At 50.8% G+C, this 14,981-nt stretch overlaps 1 protein-coding gene across 3 annotated transcripts in view; it reads left to right on the forward strand.

Annotated features, from left to right (window-relative positions):
* TIMELESS (timeless circadian regulator) overlaps nucleotides 1–14,589 on the forward strand; it is a 466,894-nt gene extending 452,305 nt beyond the window's left edge. For all 3 annotated transcript variants that reach the window (XM_086959580.1, XM_086959589.1, XM_086959597.1), the window contains exons 26-29: nucleotides 1,297–1,546; nucleotides 12,248–12,359; nucleotides 12,598–12,680; nucleotides 12,936–14,589. In XM_086959580.1, coding sequence (XP_086815706.1) covers nucleotides 1,297–1,546; nucleotides 12,248–12,359; nucleotides 12,598–12,680; nucleotides 12,936–13,042 — 552 coding nt within the window. In that variant the 3' untranslated portion in view covers nucleotides 13,043–14,589. The remainder of the gene's footprint in view (nucleotides 1–1,296; nucleotides 1,547–12,247; nucleotides 12,360–12,597; nucleotides 12,681–12,935) is intronic.
* The last annotated feature ends 392 nt before the right edge of the window (nucleotides 14,590–14,981 follow it).

A 14,981-nucleotide genomic window follows, 5' to 3' on the forward strand; every position in this document is an offset into this window, starting at 1 on the left:
CCCATCCTCCCCGTTCTGCGAACCGATATCTAGGGTTAAGGTCATCCCCTTTCAGGGCCCTAGTTTCATGGCACCAGTGTTAGTTCTATCATGGCTCTGCGTATCTGGCGCGGAAAAGCTGTGTTATCAGAACTGACGTCAGCGCGCATGGGCGCCGTCTAAGTACTCCGACGACGTCATCCCGGCGTTCACGACGACGGACGCGGAGCCGCAGACGACGCCTACCAGCGCGCAGGGGTATTGCTACGCAAAAATTTCCGGATCCAGTCTGACGCCTGGGGATATTCTAAGGTAAGGAATCTATCACTAACTAATGTCTCTTACAGATATATCGTTACACAAGTAGTAACTTGTGCTTCCGGTTGGACGATCAACTCTTCATTGCCTGTGTGGGTGCCAATAAAGATTGGGCAGTGCAGAAACGGACCATCTCTTGATGGGTTGTCCTCTGCATTAAATTGTGCTACGCATTGTCAAAGAAGGAACCCCCTGTGGGGTTATGTGCTCACACTACTACACCAACAGCTGCAAAAACTGTGTTAGCACGTAGAGTCCCAGTCCTGGATAGCTGTCAGGCGCCAACGTGGGCATCTCTGTACACAATAGGCATCAACGTGGGCATCTCTGCACACTTTTACTAGACACTACTGCCTGGACAGCCAAGTCTGGAGGGATGGGTACTTTGCCCTTTCGATCCTTGGGGACTTCCTCGTGTGATCTTGGTTCACAGACCCTCCTCCATGGTTGGTATTGCTGGGGTATCTATTCTAAAGTAAGGAATCTACAAGTAGAAGTCTCCATCAGATGAGTAAATTGCGTACCTTCAGTAACAATGCATCTGGTAGAGACATATTCTAGTTGTAGAATCCTTACCGCCCCACCCATCCTTTCCGCTCTGCGATCTGATTTCTAGGGATAGGGACTCACTGAAGGGCCCTAGTTTTGACGCACCAGTGGTCACTGTCTTTCTTGACTCTGCGCTTCTGGCGTGGAAAGTCGTGTTAAGAACTGACATCAGTGCACCCGGGCGGTGTCTTTGTCAGTCCTGCAACGTCTTTTACGGTGCGCACTACGCTGACGACTGACACGGAGCCGACCGCCACCACCTGGTGATGCGCAGGGGTACTGCTAATGAAAAATCTCCGGATCCAAACTGACGCCGTAGGGAAATTCTATGGTAAGGAATCTACAATTTGAATATGTCTCTATCAGATACATTGTTACCGAAGGTAAGTAACGTACTTGTTTAAACTGGCTTTTAGCCTTGTATTCTTCACTCATTTCTGTTTGGTGCAGGAATCATTCTGGCGAATCCCAGTGAAGCTGAGCCCAGTTCAGTTGCGCAACGTTGCAGACTTCCTCACCTTGCAAACTTTAGAGGAAGAGGAGGAAGCTTCAGAGCACCAAGAAGAAGGGGCAAAGTCAGAGCAGCAGCAGCAAGAGCCCAGTGCTGCATCCGAGCAGGGCGTCAGCGAGGCGCAGAGGGCCGAAGCTCTGCAGGCCCTACGAAGGGCCCGAAAGAAGAAGCCAGCTCCCTTTGTGCCAGGTAAGGAATAATAATAGTGCGTAGCTCCCTGCTCACTAGAAGCATGAGCTGTTTCCAGGTACCTCCGAAGAACAGACACCTAACCCCTTGCACTACTGTCCCTCCGCATAGAGTATTTATTTGGTAGTACTTACTTACCCATGTTTTCTAATTGGACCGGAGTAGATAGAGTTCCAATTAAACACATATCATTGTACTAAATGTATGTTAAAGTAAAATGATTTATACAAATGTGCACAGCTTCAAATACCGAAATGCGAAGTATCTTTGTAAATTGCTGTAGTAGCTGCACATATGCAATAATTCTGCAGTGTTTGCACTAGTGCCCACAAAGGTTCCCTCTTCTCTTAGTTCTAAGGCAAAATTTAAGGAGGTTCTTTGGTGATTTTCACAAAGTCTGGTGATGGCTGGATGTCATGCGGCCAGCTTTCTGATTCTCCCATCAGTCATGCTAAAACAAGACTCATTTTCCTAGCACTGGGATGTCATTTTCGCACTTTTAGCTTTCATAGCTGAACTGTTTTTGAAGTCCTACAGTTTACATGTTAAGGGCCTGGTCTGTGTTGTAGCTTACCACTATTGAGTTGTTACATCTATGTATGTACGTGCCGCTAAAAACATTTAATTCTTTGAAAAACACCTTTCATTGAAATTAGAATAATAAGGTGAAGTGAAGGATTGTGTTGATATTATTTAAGAGGGAAGGGTTACATTTTGGATCTGAAAGAAACAGGTTAGTATTACATTCCTTATCTTAGAATATCCCCAGGCGTCAGACTGGATCCGGACAATTTTGCGTAGCAGTACCCCTGCACGTCGGAGTACTTAGACGCCGCCCTCGCGCGCTGACGTCAGTTCTTCTTTTTTCCGTGCCAGAAAGCACAGGTCCGGAGCTTTAGTCAATTTTTGACTAAACTTTGGATCTTTTTGATCTGTTTTTCGAGTCGAACGACTCAGACGGTGCCGGTAGGGATGCCCCCGGGTTCAAACCCTGCGTCGACTGCAACCGACTGTCGGTTACCGACCCCCATCACTGGTGTCTTCATTGCCTGGGGCCCGACCACGATGACAAGTCGTGCCCCGACTGCCGGGCCTTGACGTCAAAGGCTAGGCGGTAGCGGTCCCGCAAGCGCCTCGAGCTCCGGCAGTCTGCCCGTGCCGTTTGAGGTCCCGGTCCGGAAGGAGGTCGAGGGACTGGTCGCGGTGCCAGAGTCCTCATAGCTCCGGTAGTCGTCACCATTCCTCGGGCTCCAAGTCCTCAGGTAAGAGGCACAAGAAGTCGAAGAGGCGTCATCGCTCTTCTGACTCCTCCCAACGCTCGCGCGACGCGGCCGGGGGTACGGGCGACACCGCCCACGCGGAAGGCTCCATACCCGCCGGTCCCTGGGCAGAACGCGACGCCGGAGGAGATCATGGCCAGGAGGTCGCTCACTCCTCTGTCGGGTTCTGCGGCGCCTTCAGGCCAAGCGGCCCCGACTGGGTCCCCAAGCGGGCCTGGTGCTTCGGCGCCGTCGGCAACTTCGGTCCTGACGCCGCAGGGTCCCGCTGGATCCGGATCCAGATAGTCGCCGGTCTACCTTACGAGCTCGCCCGCGCCGGCCCCAGGGTGTCGCCCCCGGCTCCGTCTCAGGACGATGTCGTCCCTGGTCCTACCCTCGATTCGGGTCCGGCGCCGCTTGGCACGGTATTCGACGCCACTAGGATATTTTTACTTCTATGACCCGGCCCCATCCTTTGAACCTGAGTATCAGGAGATGGGTGGCGAGGAGGATTGGGAGGGGTCTGAGGATCCTCTGGCACGTGAGTGCCAGCCTTATCAGGACTGTGCAGGTGAGATAGGGGATGCCAGTGGTCTGGATACTTCGCCTGACACTGGTTTTGTCTCCCCTCCTACCGTGGCTACGGAGTAGGGGGTTGCCTATAGTTTGGTGTTGACGCGGGCAGCCAAGGCCTTATCTCTTGAACTCCCCGTCGCGGCCGTGAGGACTAACCTCCTCACTGAGGTCCTTAAACCGCAGGCAAGCTCCTCGGAGCCTCTGCTGCCGTTTAATGAGGCCTTATCTGACGTTCTTTTGGGCACCTGGTCCAGGCCCGCTACAGGTCCCCCTGTAGATAGGAACGTGGCCAGACGCCACCGCCCGGCTCCGGGCGACCCTTGCTTCCTGTCCACTCACCCCACCCCGAGAGCCTGGTCATACAGGCCTCTAACTCTCACACCGCATTCCCGACTGCTCCTCCCGATCGGGAATCCAAGAGTTACGAACAGTATGGCAAGAAGATGTTCTCCTCACTGAGTTTGGGGTTGCGGTCCGTTAACACCTCGTGCTTCTTGGGCCATTCTACCCACTCTCTGTGGGACACGGTCGCGGCCGTGCTGCTAAAATGTCCGGAGGAGGCCCGGACTAAACTCGCCCAAGCCCTTGCAGAGGGTCGAGATGCGACACGGTATTCCATCCGGTGTGGACTGGATACAACGGACTCGCTAGGTAGAGCGATGGCAACGTCGGTGGCGATTCGTCGCCACGCCTGGCTGAGGTCCGCCAACTATCGGCTGATGTCCAAAACACACTTATGGACATGCTGTTTGATGGCTGTCGCCTCTTTGGTGACAAGGCAGACAGTGCACTTGATCGCTTTAAGGACTCCAGGACTACGGCCAAGTCCTTGGGACGGTTGACCCCGCGCCAGCAACCTGCTGCCTTTCGCTCCTTTCGTGGCCAAGGAAGGGGCGCCCCCACACGTCCTGCCAGCCAGCTACTCCCTCCCCTCCGAGGCGACCCCTCCAGCCATGCCACCACGTGTCGGGGGATCACTTGAATCTTCTGCGAGAGGAAGTTATGGCCATCGAGAGTGTTCGTGGGCCAGAAGTAGGGTGTGGTTGTTACTCCCACTACTTTCTAGTTCCAAGAAGGGCAAAGGGGGCCTACGCCCTATCTTGGACCTGCGGAACGTCAACGGCTTCCTCCGGAAGGAGAAGTTCAAGATGCTGACTTTGGCTCAGGTCTTAGCTGCCCTGGTCCCGGGAGACTGGATGGTAGCGTTGGACTTGCAGGATGCTTATTTTCACATCTCCGTCCTGCCGGCCCACCGACGTTACCTGCGGTTCACGGTAGGCCACGAGCACTTTGTTTACCGTGCTCCCCTTCGGCCTTACCAGCACCCCACGGGTGTTCACGAAAGTGATGTCGGTGGACGCAGCTCATCTGCGCAGGTTAGGGGTTTCAGTCTTCCCCTACCTCGACGACTGGTTGTTGAAGGAGGGTTCGCCCCAGACAGTCGTCAGCCACCTCCAGACTACGGGCGACCTCCTGCACCTGCTGGGGTTTTCCATCAATGTGCTGAAGTCACACGTGTGTCCCTCTCAGAAGCTCCTCTTCATCGGAGCGGTTCTGGGCTCGGCGCAGTTTCGGGTTTATCCTCCCGAACAGCAGGTTAAGGATATTCAGGCTCTGATTCCGATCTTTCAGCCGTTATCCCGAGTCTCGGTCAGGTTGGCGCTGCGGCTTCTGGGGCTGATGGCCTCCTGCATCCTTCTGGTGCATCACGCCAGGTGGCGGATGCGGGCTCTGCAGTGGGACCTGAAGTTTCAGTGGGCCCAGCATCAGGGCAACTTGTCCGACCATGTCTTGATCTCGGAAGGCACTGCAAGACAGTTGCAGTGGTGGCTCACGGACCGTGATTGGGTCAGCGGCAGATCTCTCTCCCTACCCCAACCGGAGCGCGTAGTTGTGACGGACACGTCCCTCCAGGGCTGGGGGGGGCCACATGGGAGAGGTGGAGATCAGAGGCCTCTGGTCTCCGGCGGAGTCCCGGCTCCACATCAACCTTCTGGAGCTGCGGGCGATCCGGCTTGCACTGAAGGCATTCCTCCCCTCTGTCCGGGGGAGTGTAGTGCATGTGTTCACTGACAACACCATCGTCATGTGGTACTGCAACAAACAGGGCGGGGTGGGGTCGTGGACCCTATGCCAGGAGGCTCTGCTCCTCTGGCAGTGGCTGGAACATCAGGGCGAACCCTGGTGGTTCAACACCTGGCAGGTTCCCTGAACGCCAGGGCGGACGAACTCAGCCGTCGGTGCATGATGGATCACGAATGGCGTCTGAACTCGGACGTGGAGCAAGGCCTCTTTCAGCAGTGTGGAGAGGCTTGGTTAGATCTATTCGCCACAGAAGAGAACGCGCAATGTCATCAGTTCTGCGCGTTGGAATTTCCAAGGCGGCACTCGCTCTGAGGCGCTTTTCGTCGCGAGTGGAGCTGCGGTCTGTTGTACGCCTTTCCGCCTATACCACTTCTGCCCAGAGTGCTGAAGAAGTTATGTTATGTTATTTGTTATGTTATGTTATTTTATTTTATAAAGCGCAACGGATGCCGCAGCCAAGAGGCGTCCCGGCGCTTAGGAGAAGGTAAAAAACACAACACGGGAGCTAGTGACCAGAAAAGACTAAACAGTGGAAAATAAAAAGGTCTTCAAGGCTTTTCTGAACGGGAGCAGATCAGGAATGGAGCGGAGAGAGGCAGGCAGGGAATTCCAGAGAGCTGCTGCCATCACAGCAAAAGAGCGTCCGCCCATCCTTGCTCTTTTAAAACGTGGCACTACAGCAAGGTTAGTCCCTGAGGATCGAAGAGCTCTGGAAGGCTCATAATGACAGATTAATTGAGACAAAATAGGGGGAGAAGCCAACTTCAAGATTTTAAAAGTTAGACAAAGGGTTTTAAATTTGATTCTTTGCCCCACAGGCAGCCAGTGAAGATCCTGAATAGTACGACGCACAGAAACAAACTTCGGAAGACCAACCAACATCCTGGCGGCCGCATTTTGCACCCGCTGGAGGCGAACTAGTTCTGCTTGATTAACGCCTAAGAACAAAGAGCTGGCGTAATCTAATCTAGCCAAGACTGTGGCCTGGACAATGATCTGTCTCGTGTCAGCATCAAAAAACTTTAAAATGGGTCGCAAACACCTCAGGGCACCAAAACAAGTTCCGGCAACCCGTTTAGTGTGGGAGGTGAATGAAAGTTTATCATCCAACCACACCCCAAGGTTGCTAACTTCAGCCACTGGGGTGGGAGCAGGGCCTAATTCAGATGGCCACCACTGATCGCCCCAAAGCTCACTTTCCCTACCAAAAATAATAACCTCGGTTTTAGAGGCATTCAGTTGGAGGCGATTATTCGCCATCCAGCCCGCCACAGCTTTTAACGCGGTCTGAAAAGAGGCAGCATCCATGTTGGTCTCTCCATTAAGTGCCACCGCCAGCTGCGTGTCATCGGCGTATGACACCATGGAGAGACCAAAACTATGGGCGACCTGAGCCAACGGTTGGACATACAAATTAAATAAGGTAGGGCTTAGGGCCGACCCCTGCGGGACGCCCTGCAGGATCGGACGAGGAGCAGAAACAAAAGAGGGAGTGGATACTTTAAAAGTTCGATCAGTGAGAAAAGATCGAAACCACTCGAGTGCTCTCTCTCCAACTCCGGCCTCCTCAAGGCGATGGAGGAGGATCTGATGGGACACCGTGTCAAACGCGGCACTAAGATCCAATAGGATCAGTGCCGCCGTTTGACTTTGGTCCAGCATCTTCCTGATGTTCTCCACCACTGCTAGAAGAGCCGTTTCGGTGCTGTGACCCGCACGGAACCCGTTCTGCGATTTATCCAGTATTTTCGCTTCCTGCAGATGGAGTGACAGGATGCGGTTAGCATGAGATTCTGCTAATTTCGCTAGCCAAGGAAGCAGGGAAATCGGCCGATAATGTTCCGATTTAGTGGGGTCGAGGGCCGGTTTTTTTAGAATGGGAATGATGGTAGCCTGCTTCCAAGCACTAGGCACACAGCCGGTGTTAAAAGACAGCTCAATGAGACTGTGCATGGCCGGGTAGCAGCACTCAGCAATTTCCTGGAATTGAATGGGTCTCATGGGGTCATCAGGTGAGCCGGATTTAACCTTCGTTGTCAAGGCTTTAAATTCCTCTAGCGTAGGGCTGGGAATAGTCAGCAGTGGTATGGAAGCCTTAGGTGTTGTGTTATTCTCCTGGATGATAGACTGGGAGAATGACCTATAAATGGCCTCGACTTTTTCAATGAAGAATGACGCCAGATCTTCACAGTGCTCTAGGGAGGCTGCCAGAGTGGCAGATTGATTTTGTTTACTTGTAAGGTCTTTGCAGACCTTAAAAATTACTTTTGTTGGATTGGAACTATTTTTTATCTCCCGAGAGTAAAAGGCTGCTCTGGCAGAGCAGATGGCCCGATGATAGACCCTCGTGCAGGCCCTGTAGGCGGACTTAAGATCCGCGTCGTAAGTTTTACGCCATGCACGTTCAGCTTTTTTACAGGTAGATTTGAGCAGTCTAAGGGATTCATCATACCATGGGCTGGAAGGGCTAGATCTAGTCTTGCTCCACCTAGCTGGTATTAACACATCAAGGGAGTGATTAAGCCACTCGCAGAAGTTGTCGTACCCAAGAGAGACCTCCGATGGGGGTTGAGGATTATGTTCCATCAACAACTGATGGAAATGTTCCGAATCAAGTTTTCTCCAGCGGCGCTTAAAAAGACCCGGGGTATTATTATTGTAGGAGGGATTAGGGATGGTGACATGGGCTTCTATCAAACAGTGATCAGTCCAAGCCATAGGCTTAGGCGAAAGCACAAGAATATTAGTGGTAAGATTCGTCAGAACAGGATCTAACAAATGCCCACCTATATGGGTCGGTGATTGCACCAGTTGGTTTATTTGAAAGGCTTCAAGATCAGCCAACAAGTTGGAGACCGAGTTAGAAAGGGGGGCGTCCATGTGTAAATTCAGGTCGCCGATTATCGTAAAGTTGGATGATTTCAAAATCAGAGAGGAAACAACCTCTAAGAGACTATGGCAAAAGGAGCCCTCAGGGCCAGGTGGCCTATAAATTAATAATCCCGATAAAGAAAAATTGGGATTAACTGAGATATTAAAATGCGCGCTCTCACACCCAGCTACAGTAATGGGCTTCCACACACATGAATAGCAGGATTTTAGTGCAAGTGCGATACCTCCACCTCTGGTAGTCCGGTGTAGGGAGTGCATGGTGTATCCCGGCGGGAGGGCTAAATTTATAACAGCGTTGGATTGATCATGCAACCAAGTTTCAGAAAAGAAAAATATGTCCGGTTTGTCGTCAGTAATCAGGGTGAATACATCTTGGTAGTGACAGGGCAAAGACCTGACATTCAGATGTAATATTTTAAGACTTGGTTGTCTGGCGGCATCAGTCGCCAGCTCCAGGTCACGAGTAATAGGAGGACTAGCCAGTAAACTACAAATAGGCTGCGATTTTGGGATATTAAAACTACAAGTGGGACACTGAAAAGGCCCACATAAAGGGTCCAGAGAGCCATGAGGACAATCTCTTACCTTACGGCGCAGTGAGCGCAATGTCGCCGCCGATAACATCCGGCGAGGGCCAGAGTCCCCCGCCATAGCCCTGCCGTAGCGCTGACGGGCGCAGACGGGCAGGACTCTGGCTTGACTCCGGCGCGAGTCAGGCGCTACCGCTGCGCGTCACCGCTGCGCGCCAGTAGTGAGCTTTAAATCTTGGCTCACCTGGCTCGTGAGGAGCGCTAGAGCGCTCTGACCAGTGGCACGTCCTGTACTCGCCACTCCCAAGATGGCGACCGGGTTGCCTGCTCTCAGTTCAGGCACGACCAGGCCCAAGTTATCCTTGTGGGTCCGGACTGGGCACGAAGATATTGGTATCAAGAGCTACTCAGCATGTCTGTCGATCCCCCGATTCGTCTGCCTCTTCAGGAGGACCTTCTGTCACAGCAGCAGTGGACTGTCCTCCACCGAACCTCTCCAGTCTCCACTTACATGCGTGGAGATTGAGAGGCGGCAGTTTAGGCCATTTGACTTGCCTCCTGAAGTCTGTAATGTGATTCCGACAGCCAGGCGTCCCTCCACCAAATCGGTATACGCCTGCAGGTGGAACAAATTTGTGGCATGGTGCACAGCAAAGGCTGTGGATCCCCTTTCTACCCCTCTTTCAGAGGTTCTCCTCTTTCTTCTCTCTCTTGCCCTGCAGGGCTCTGCTCTGGGCACTATCAAGGGCTACCTCTGCTATTTCCTCCTTCTTAAGGCTCCCTGATCAGCCCTCTTTGTTCAAGTCCCCAGTTGTAAATAGGTTTTTGAAGGGCATCACTCATATGTTTCCTCCTATTCCTTTTGTGATGCCTCAGATGGACTTATCTGATGTGCGCTCCTTTCGAGCCACTTCATAACTGCCCTCTTCATCTCCTTACTCTGAAAACTGCATTCCTGGTTGCCATCACCTCTGCCAGGAGGGTGAGTGAGCTCCAGGCTCTTTCCTCTATACCCACTTTCCTTTCTGTCCATCCGGACAAAGTTGTGTTGCGGACGCGACCCTCTTTCCTGCCCAAGGTAGTCACAGCCTTCCACCTTCCAGCCTTACTAACTACTGTTTCTTGCCCACCTTCTTTCCACCTCCGCATCCCTCGAAAGAGGAAGAGAGGCTCCACCGTCTGGACCCAAAACGTGCGCTCTCATTCTATTTGGATTGCACACGCCAGTTCCGGGTGGATGACCAACTCTTTGTTAGTTAAGTGGGCGCTAAGAAAGGTCGGGTGGTGCACAAGCGGACCATCTCTCTGTGGGTCGTGTTGTGCATCAAGGTATGCTACTCTTTGGCTAAAAAGGAGCCTCCTGTTGGGCTGAGGGCCCATTCCACTCGGGCCACGGCGGCTACTACTGCCCTGGGTCGGGGAGTCCCCTTGCAGGACATCTGTCAGGCAGCTGCGTGGGCCTCGCTGCACACGTTTGCAAGACACTACTGCCTGGACAGCCAAGTCCGGAGAGATGGCTTTTTCGGCCGTTCCGTTCTCCAGGACTTTCTGGTGTGATCATTGGTTCGCAGACCCACCACCGGGGTTGGTATTGCTGGGGTATCTATTCTAAGGTAAGGAATCTAATACTAACCTGTTTCTTTCAGATGCACAAGTTACTTACCTTCGGTAACGATATATCTGTAAGAAACAATAGTTAGTATAAGATTCCTTACCGCCCCACCCATCCTCCCCGTTCTGCGAACCGATATCTAGGGTTACGGTCATACCCTTTCAGGGCCCTAGTTTCATGGCACCAGTGCTGGTTTTTATCATGGCTCTGCGTTTCTGGCGCGGAAAAGCTATGTATAAGAACTGACGTCCGCGCGCGATGGCGGTGTCTAATTACTCCGACGTCATCCCGGCGCCGACGGGACAACGCCTACCGACGCGCAGGGGTACTGCTACGCAAAATTTTCCGGATCCAGTCTGACGCCTGGGGATATTCTAAGGTAAGGAATCTAATACTAACTACTGTTTCTTACAGATATATAGTTACCGAAGGTAAGTAATTTTGCTTTGAGGTTACAGTAAAGGTTAGAATACAGGTCATGATTAGTCTCTGGGACAAAGTTAAGCTAAGGGCCAAAGTTCTGATTTGAATCAAGATAGGGTTAGTGTGGGTAAATTGGAAATAATTATGATCATGGTTCGGTTTGGTGTATAAGATAGGAGCAAGCTTTTGACAAGTTAGAAATTGGAACAGGATTAAATGTCGCAGAAATGGCTACGTTTCAGGATATTAAAAAAACATCTACGGTATATCTACAAAAAATATAGTGTGGAGGAAGATTAGTTTCATGAAAGATTAGGATGAATTTATTACCATATAGTTCTTGCTGAGAAAGGCGATTTGAATACATGGTCTAGGAAAAGGTCAAATTCCCATTGAATTGGTTTTAAATTAAAAATATCTGCCTAAGTTTTATTTCTGTGAAATGCGTCCAGATGAAATGTCAGAGATCCTGAAATTTATTTGGAGGGAAGTAAAAGAAAATCATTTCTTGGGAGGGTAGAAGTTAACCAACACTACAAAATTACGGACATCCTCTGACCTCCAAAATTCAGGCAATTTCAACAAATTCTTCACCAAAGTACCAAGGGAAGGGTCTCTAGCTGAGTCAGGAGCCATTTTCATTTCTCTTCGAAGCTGTGTCTGAGAGACTTTGTGGCGATAGTTTCACAGCGATTTCCTAAGAGAATTGAAGAAGCCGTTCTGTGCTCCTAAGAGTAACAGCCGGGGCAGTCAGCGAGATGTAATGTGTGAAGCTGCTCCAGCCTGAGCAGTGCAATAGCTCGGCAGGTATCCATGTGGGGATGTTACTGGAGGAGGGATCAAGAGGGCGCTGTCATGCAATAGAAGGCACCCTAAACCCAATGAGGACAATTCGGGGGGGGGGGGGGGGTCTTCAGCACCAGTGATAGTCATGATGGGCGCTAGTGCAGAACTTTTTAATGTAGGCCCTGAATGCCCAGCTCCTTGGCATATTCTAAGGGTATCCGCACAAGTTGAGTTCACATGCAATGAATGTCAGTTCAACCCATTTATCTATTCTGTGGGAATCCTGAAACTCTGCCACTGATTCATCTCTCCTGGGCCTGTGTTGAGCACTACGGATTTAGCGGAATGTGATCAGAAGGATGTTTGGTTATTGAGCCTGGCAAGTAGTGCTAGGAGCTCAAGCGCTCATTCTCACTGACAATTCGAAAGCTCATGCTCTAGTGATCATCTGCTGCTGCCGCTGATATTTTACGATTGATGTCGGTGAATCAGGACTAAAGCGTTACCCAGTTTGTTCACACACGTCTCTCCTCCCTAGCTTCACCTGCGGCGCCTTCTCCTGTTGAAGACGATGAGGAGCCCTCCGAAGTGTCCCAGTCAGCCAACATAGCAATGGAATCTGATCCAGAGGAAGAGGAGAGCGCCATTAGGTAAGATGGCAGGGGCTGCAAACGTGTTTCTATTTCTGAAAACTTCTGCAGGTCACAAGTTGCTTCGGTGGGACTAGTCCCAACTTGGTGGCTTGCTTTAAAACTCTCCTGATGTGTACCGCCTCATTGTAGGTGCTGTGTGGCCCCGTAATGCTGTCCAGGCTAACATGATCCTGCTTGTATCTGCTGTCACCCAAATGCACATACACTGACCCTTGTATTTTATCTGGTACACCAGGGAGGATGATGCCTTGCTGAAGCCGGCCAGCAAGAGAAGCCGACTGATTGATAGCGATGATGATGATGAAGTCGAAGGCAAAGGTGTGTTCTGTCATTGCCAACCTTGTGGGTGAATGAGAGCTTTCTTAGTGCTGTTGACCTTTGTTGTCCGAGTAGAGTGGTCTGATGGTCGGTCCTTTTCGACCCAGGGATAGGGATAGTCTGCCGACCCGTAAGATAAGCTAGTGTCCCAAAAAGTCCAGTGGGTCTGGGATATAGTGGGTTGCATGCTACACTCTGCCCTGTTTAAAGGCACTTCAATGTCTAAAAAATGTTTAACTGTTTTTTTTCCTTCAGATGAAGTGATTGAGCGCCATGGGAACGAAGGGGGCTCGGATTCTGACGAGAACCACAGGCCGACTAAAAGGAAGCGACTGGTCATCGATGATGAGGATGAAGACTGAAAATGGAATCAACAAAGTGAAGAATCCCTTTCCAGCATTGTAACATCATATCATCTGTCTTTCAGACACTTCTGCAATATGTGCGTGGTTCCCCCAATGAGCTCCTAGTCACTGACAGGTTGTCTATGTCGCACATGGTGGTTTGAGTTATTTTTATTGCCCGGATGGGAAAAAGCATTGAATCCAATGCTGATCTTTGAGCTCTTGCGGTGCTCCTGCTATGCTGTAGCTCATTAAGCCTCTAGAAGTAGGCTTCTTCCATTGGCCCTGTGCTGGATTGTCACGATACTCCACGATTTTGAGAGCTGCCTTATCAGCCTGGAAGCCAGTTTACGGGGAGAACCTCATGATAACCCCTTGCAGCTTGATGATTCTGCTATAATGGGCGAGCACATTTCTGGTCTGTGCCACCCAAATCATGCAGCTCTGTTACATTCACTTCAGGACAAGATGTCCCCATTAGAGCCAGATGCCCCTGTGGATAGGAGATGTCACAGCTTTTATCGTTACCTTCGGCAGCTCTCAGTGAAATGTGTTTTGGGCTGATCTCTCAAACACTGCCTCTGCCTACATCCAACGGGCATGCTTGCTTCAGATGTAAGCAGTAGGTGAGGGCTGCACCCCCAGTCTTCACAGCAACAGTGATCAGTGGTTTGGGCAGACGAGTATGGGGCAATAAGGGGTGTATACCAACCTGCTCCTTTTGACCTAATCACCCTTCTTGACACTTGGTTGGCCCCAAAGGTCTCGGGGGGGGGGGCGGGGAGAGGTGGCATGCGATCTGTAGAAGCAGACTTGCCTTGCTGTCCATTCCTGTTTTGGTTGTGTGGAGAATTTGTAAGTTGGCCATCTTGGTCATCACGTGGTTTGAATAAAGAGATGCAGACGTTCAGTGGTTTTAAAAACAAAAAAATTGAAAGTTCAGCTGCGTTCCCAGTGATAGCCTGGCACAGCCTGGTAGGGACTTGCATACCCCAGTGGCACTGTCCCGTGTGCATCTGAGCCGGTGCCAGGGGCCTGTGCAGGACATGCTTTACTCTAGTCCTCTGATCCTTTGTGGACAGACGCCCCTGTAGTGAAGGAAAGTGGGCTTAAGAACTCCGAATTGTAAAGTGAATGTGGGGGCTTGCCATAAAATTAGTGCTGTGGGGGCTTGCCATAAAATTAGTGCTGTTCCTATGAGATGTATTGTTGCTAATTAATAGTGTGTCTCGTAAGGAAGAGAGGGGTGTGTTCGTGTTGGGTGGTGCAGCATGGGAACTCCATGCTCGCTCACAGAGTTTTAATGCTGGTTGGCATGACTTGAAGCACCCACAGGCTTTTGTGCTTGGCAGCCATCCCAGCCGCTCATCCATCCACTTGGAATCTGAGCAAAAGGAGGACTGTGTTTTGAAAGCTAAACTAAAAGAAATATTTTTGATGCTGTCTTTTATAATGTTACAATTTTCTTTTTGTGGTTCCCTCAGATGTTCTCAGTGTTCAGTTGTTTCAGTAAGTATATTTATGGTGTAAAGAAATTCTAAATAAAGTAACCTTTTTGTACATTTGATGTCGATGCATTCTTGCTTTGTTGTTTACTTTTTCTGCACTAGAGTTAGTTAACAGTTTCTTTTTTTTAGTTGCATGGGGCAATTCCAGGTGGGGATCGAGGCTGTGCCCCTTGACATTAAAGCAAGTGTGGTTGGTATCAAACCCCCTAACTGAATCTCTTAGGATCAGGATTTATACCTTTAGGAGTTCTAGTCATAATGTTTATGTTCGAGGCATGTGGGCTGCTAAATTCATATCTTAGCATTAGATCGCCACCTAGTGTTGGGTCCGGATGATCGCACATTGTTGTCCTGGAAGAGTCTTCGAAGTATCCTGAGATGGGTGGCTCCTCCCCTGGACTACAGTGCGCATGGGCATCGGCTCCATCCCCAGATTGTTTTTTTCCGCC

This window comes from Lissotriton vulgaris, chromosome 1_1, assembly GCF_964263255.1.
Source record: "Lissotriton vulgaris chromosome 1_1, aLisVul1.2, whole genome shotgun sequence".
Taxonomy (NCBI): domain Eukaryota; kingdom Metazoa; phylum Chordata; class Amphibia; order Caudata; family Salamandridae; genus Lissotriton; species Lissotriton vulgaris.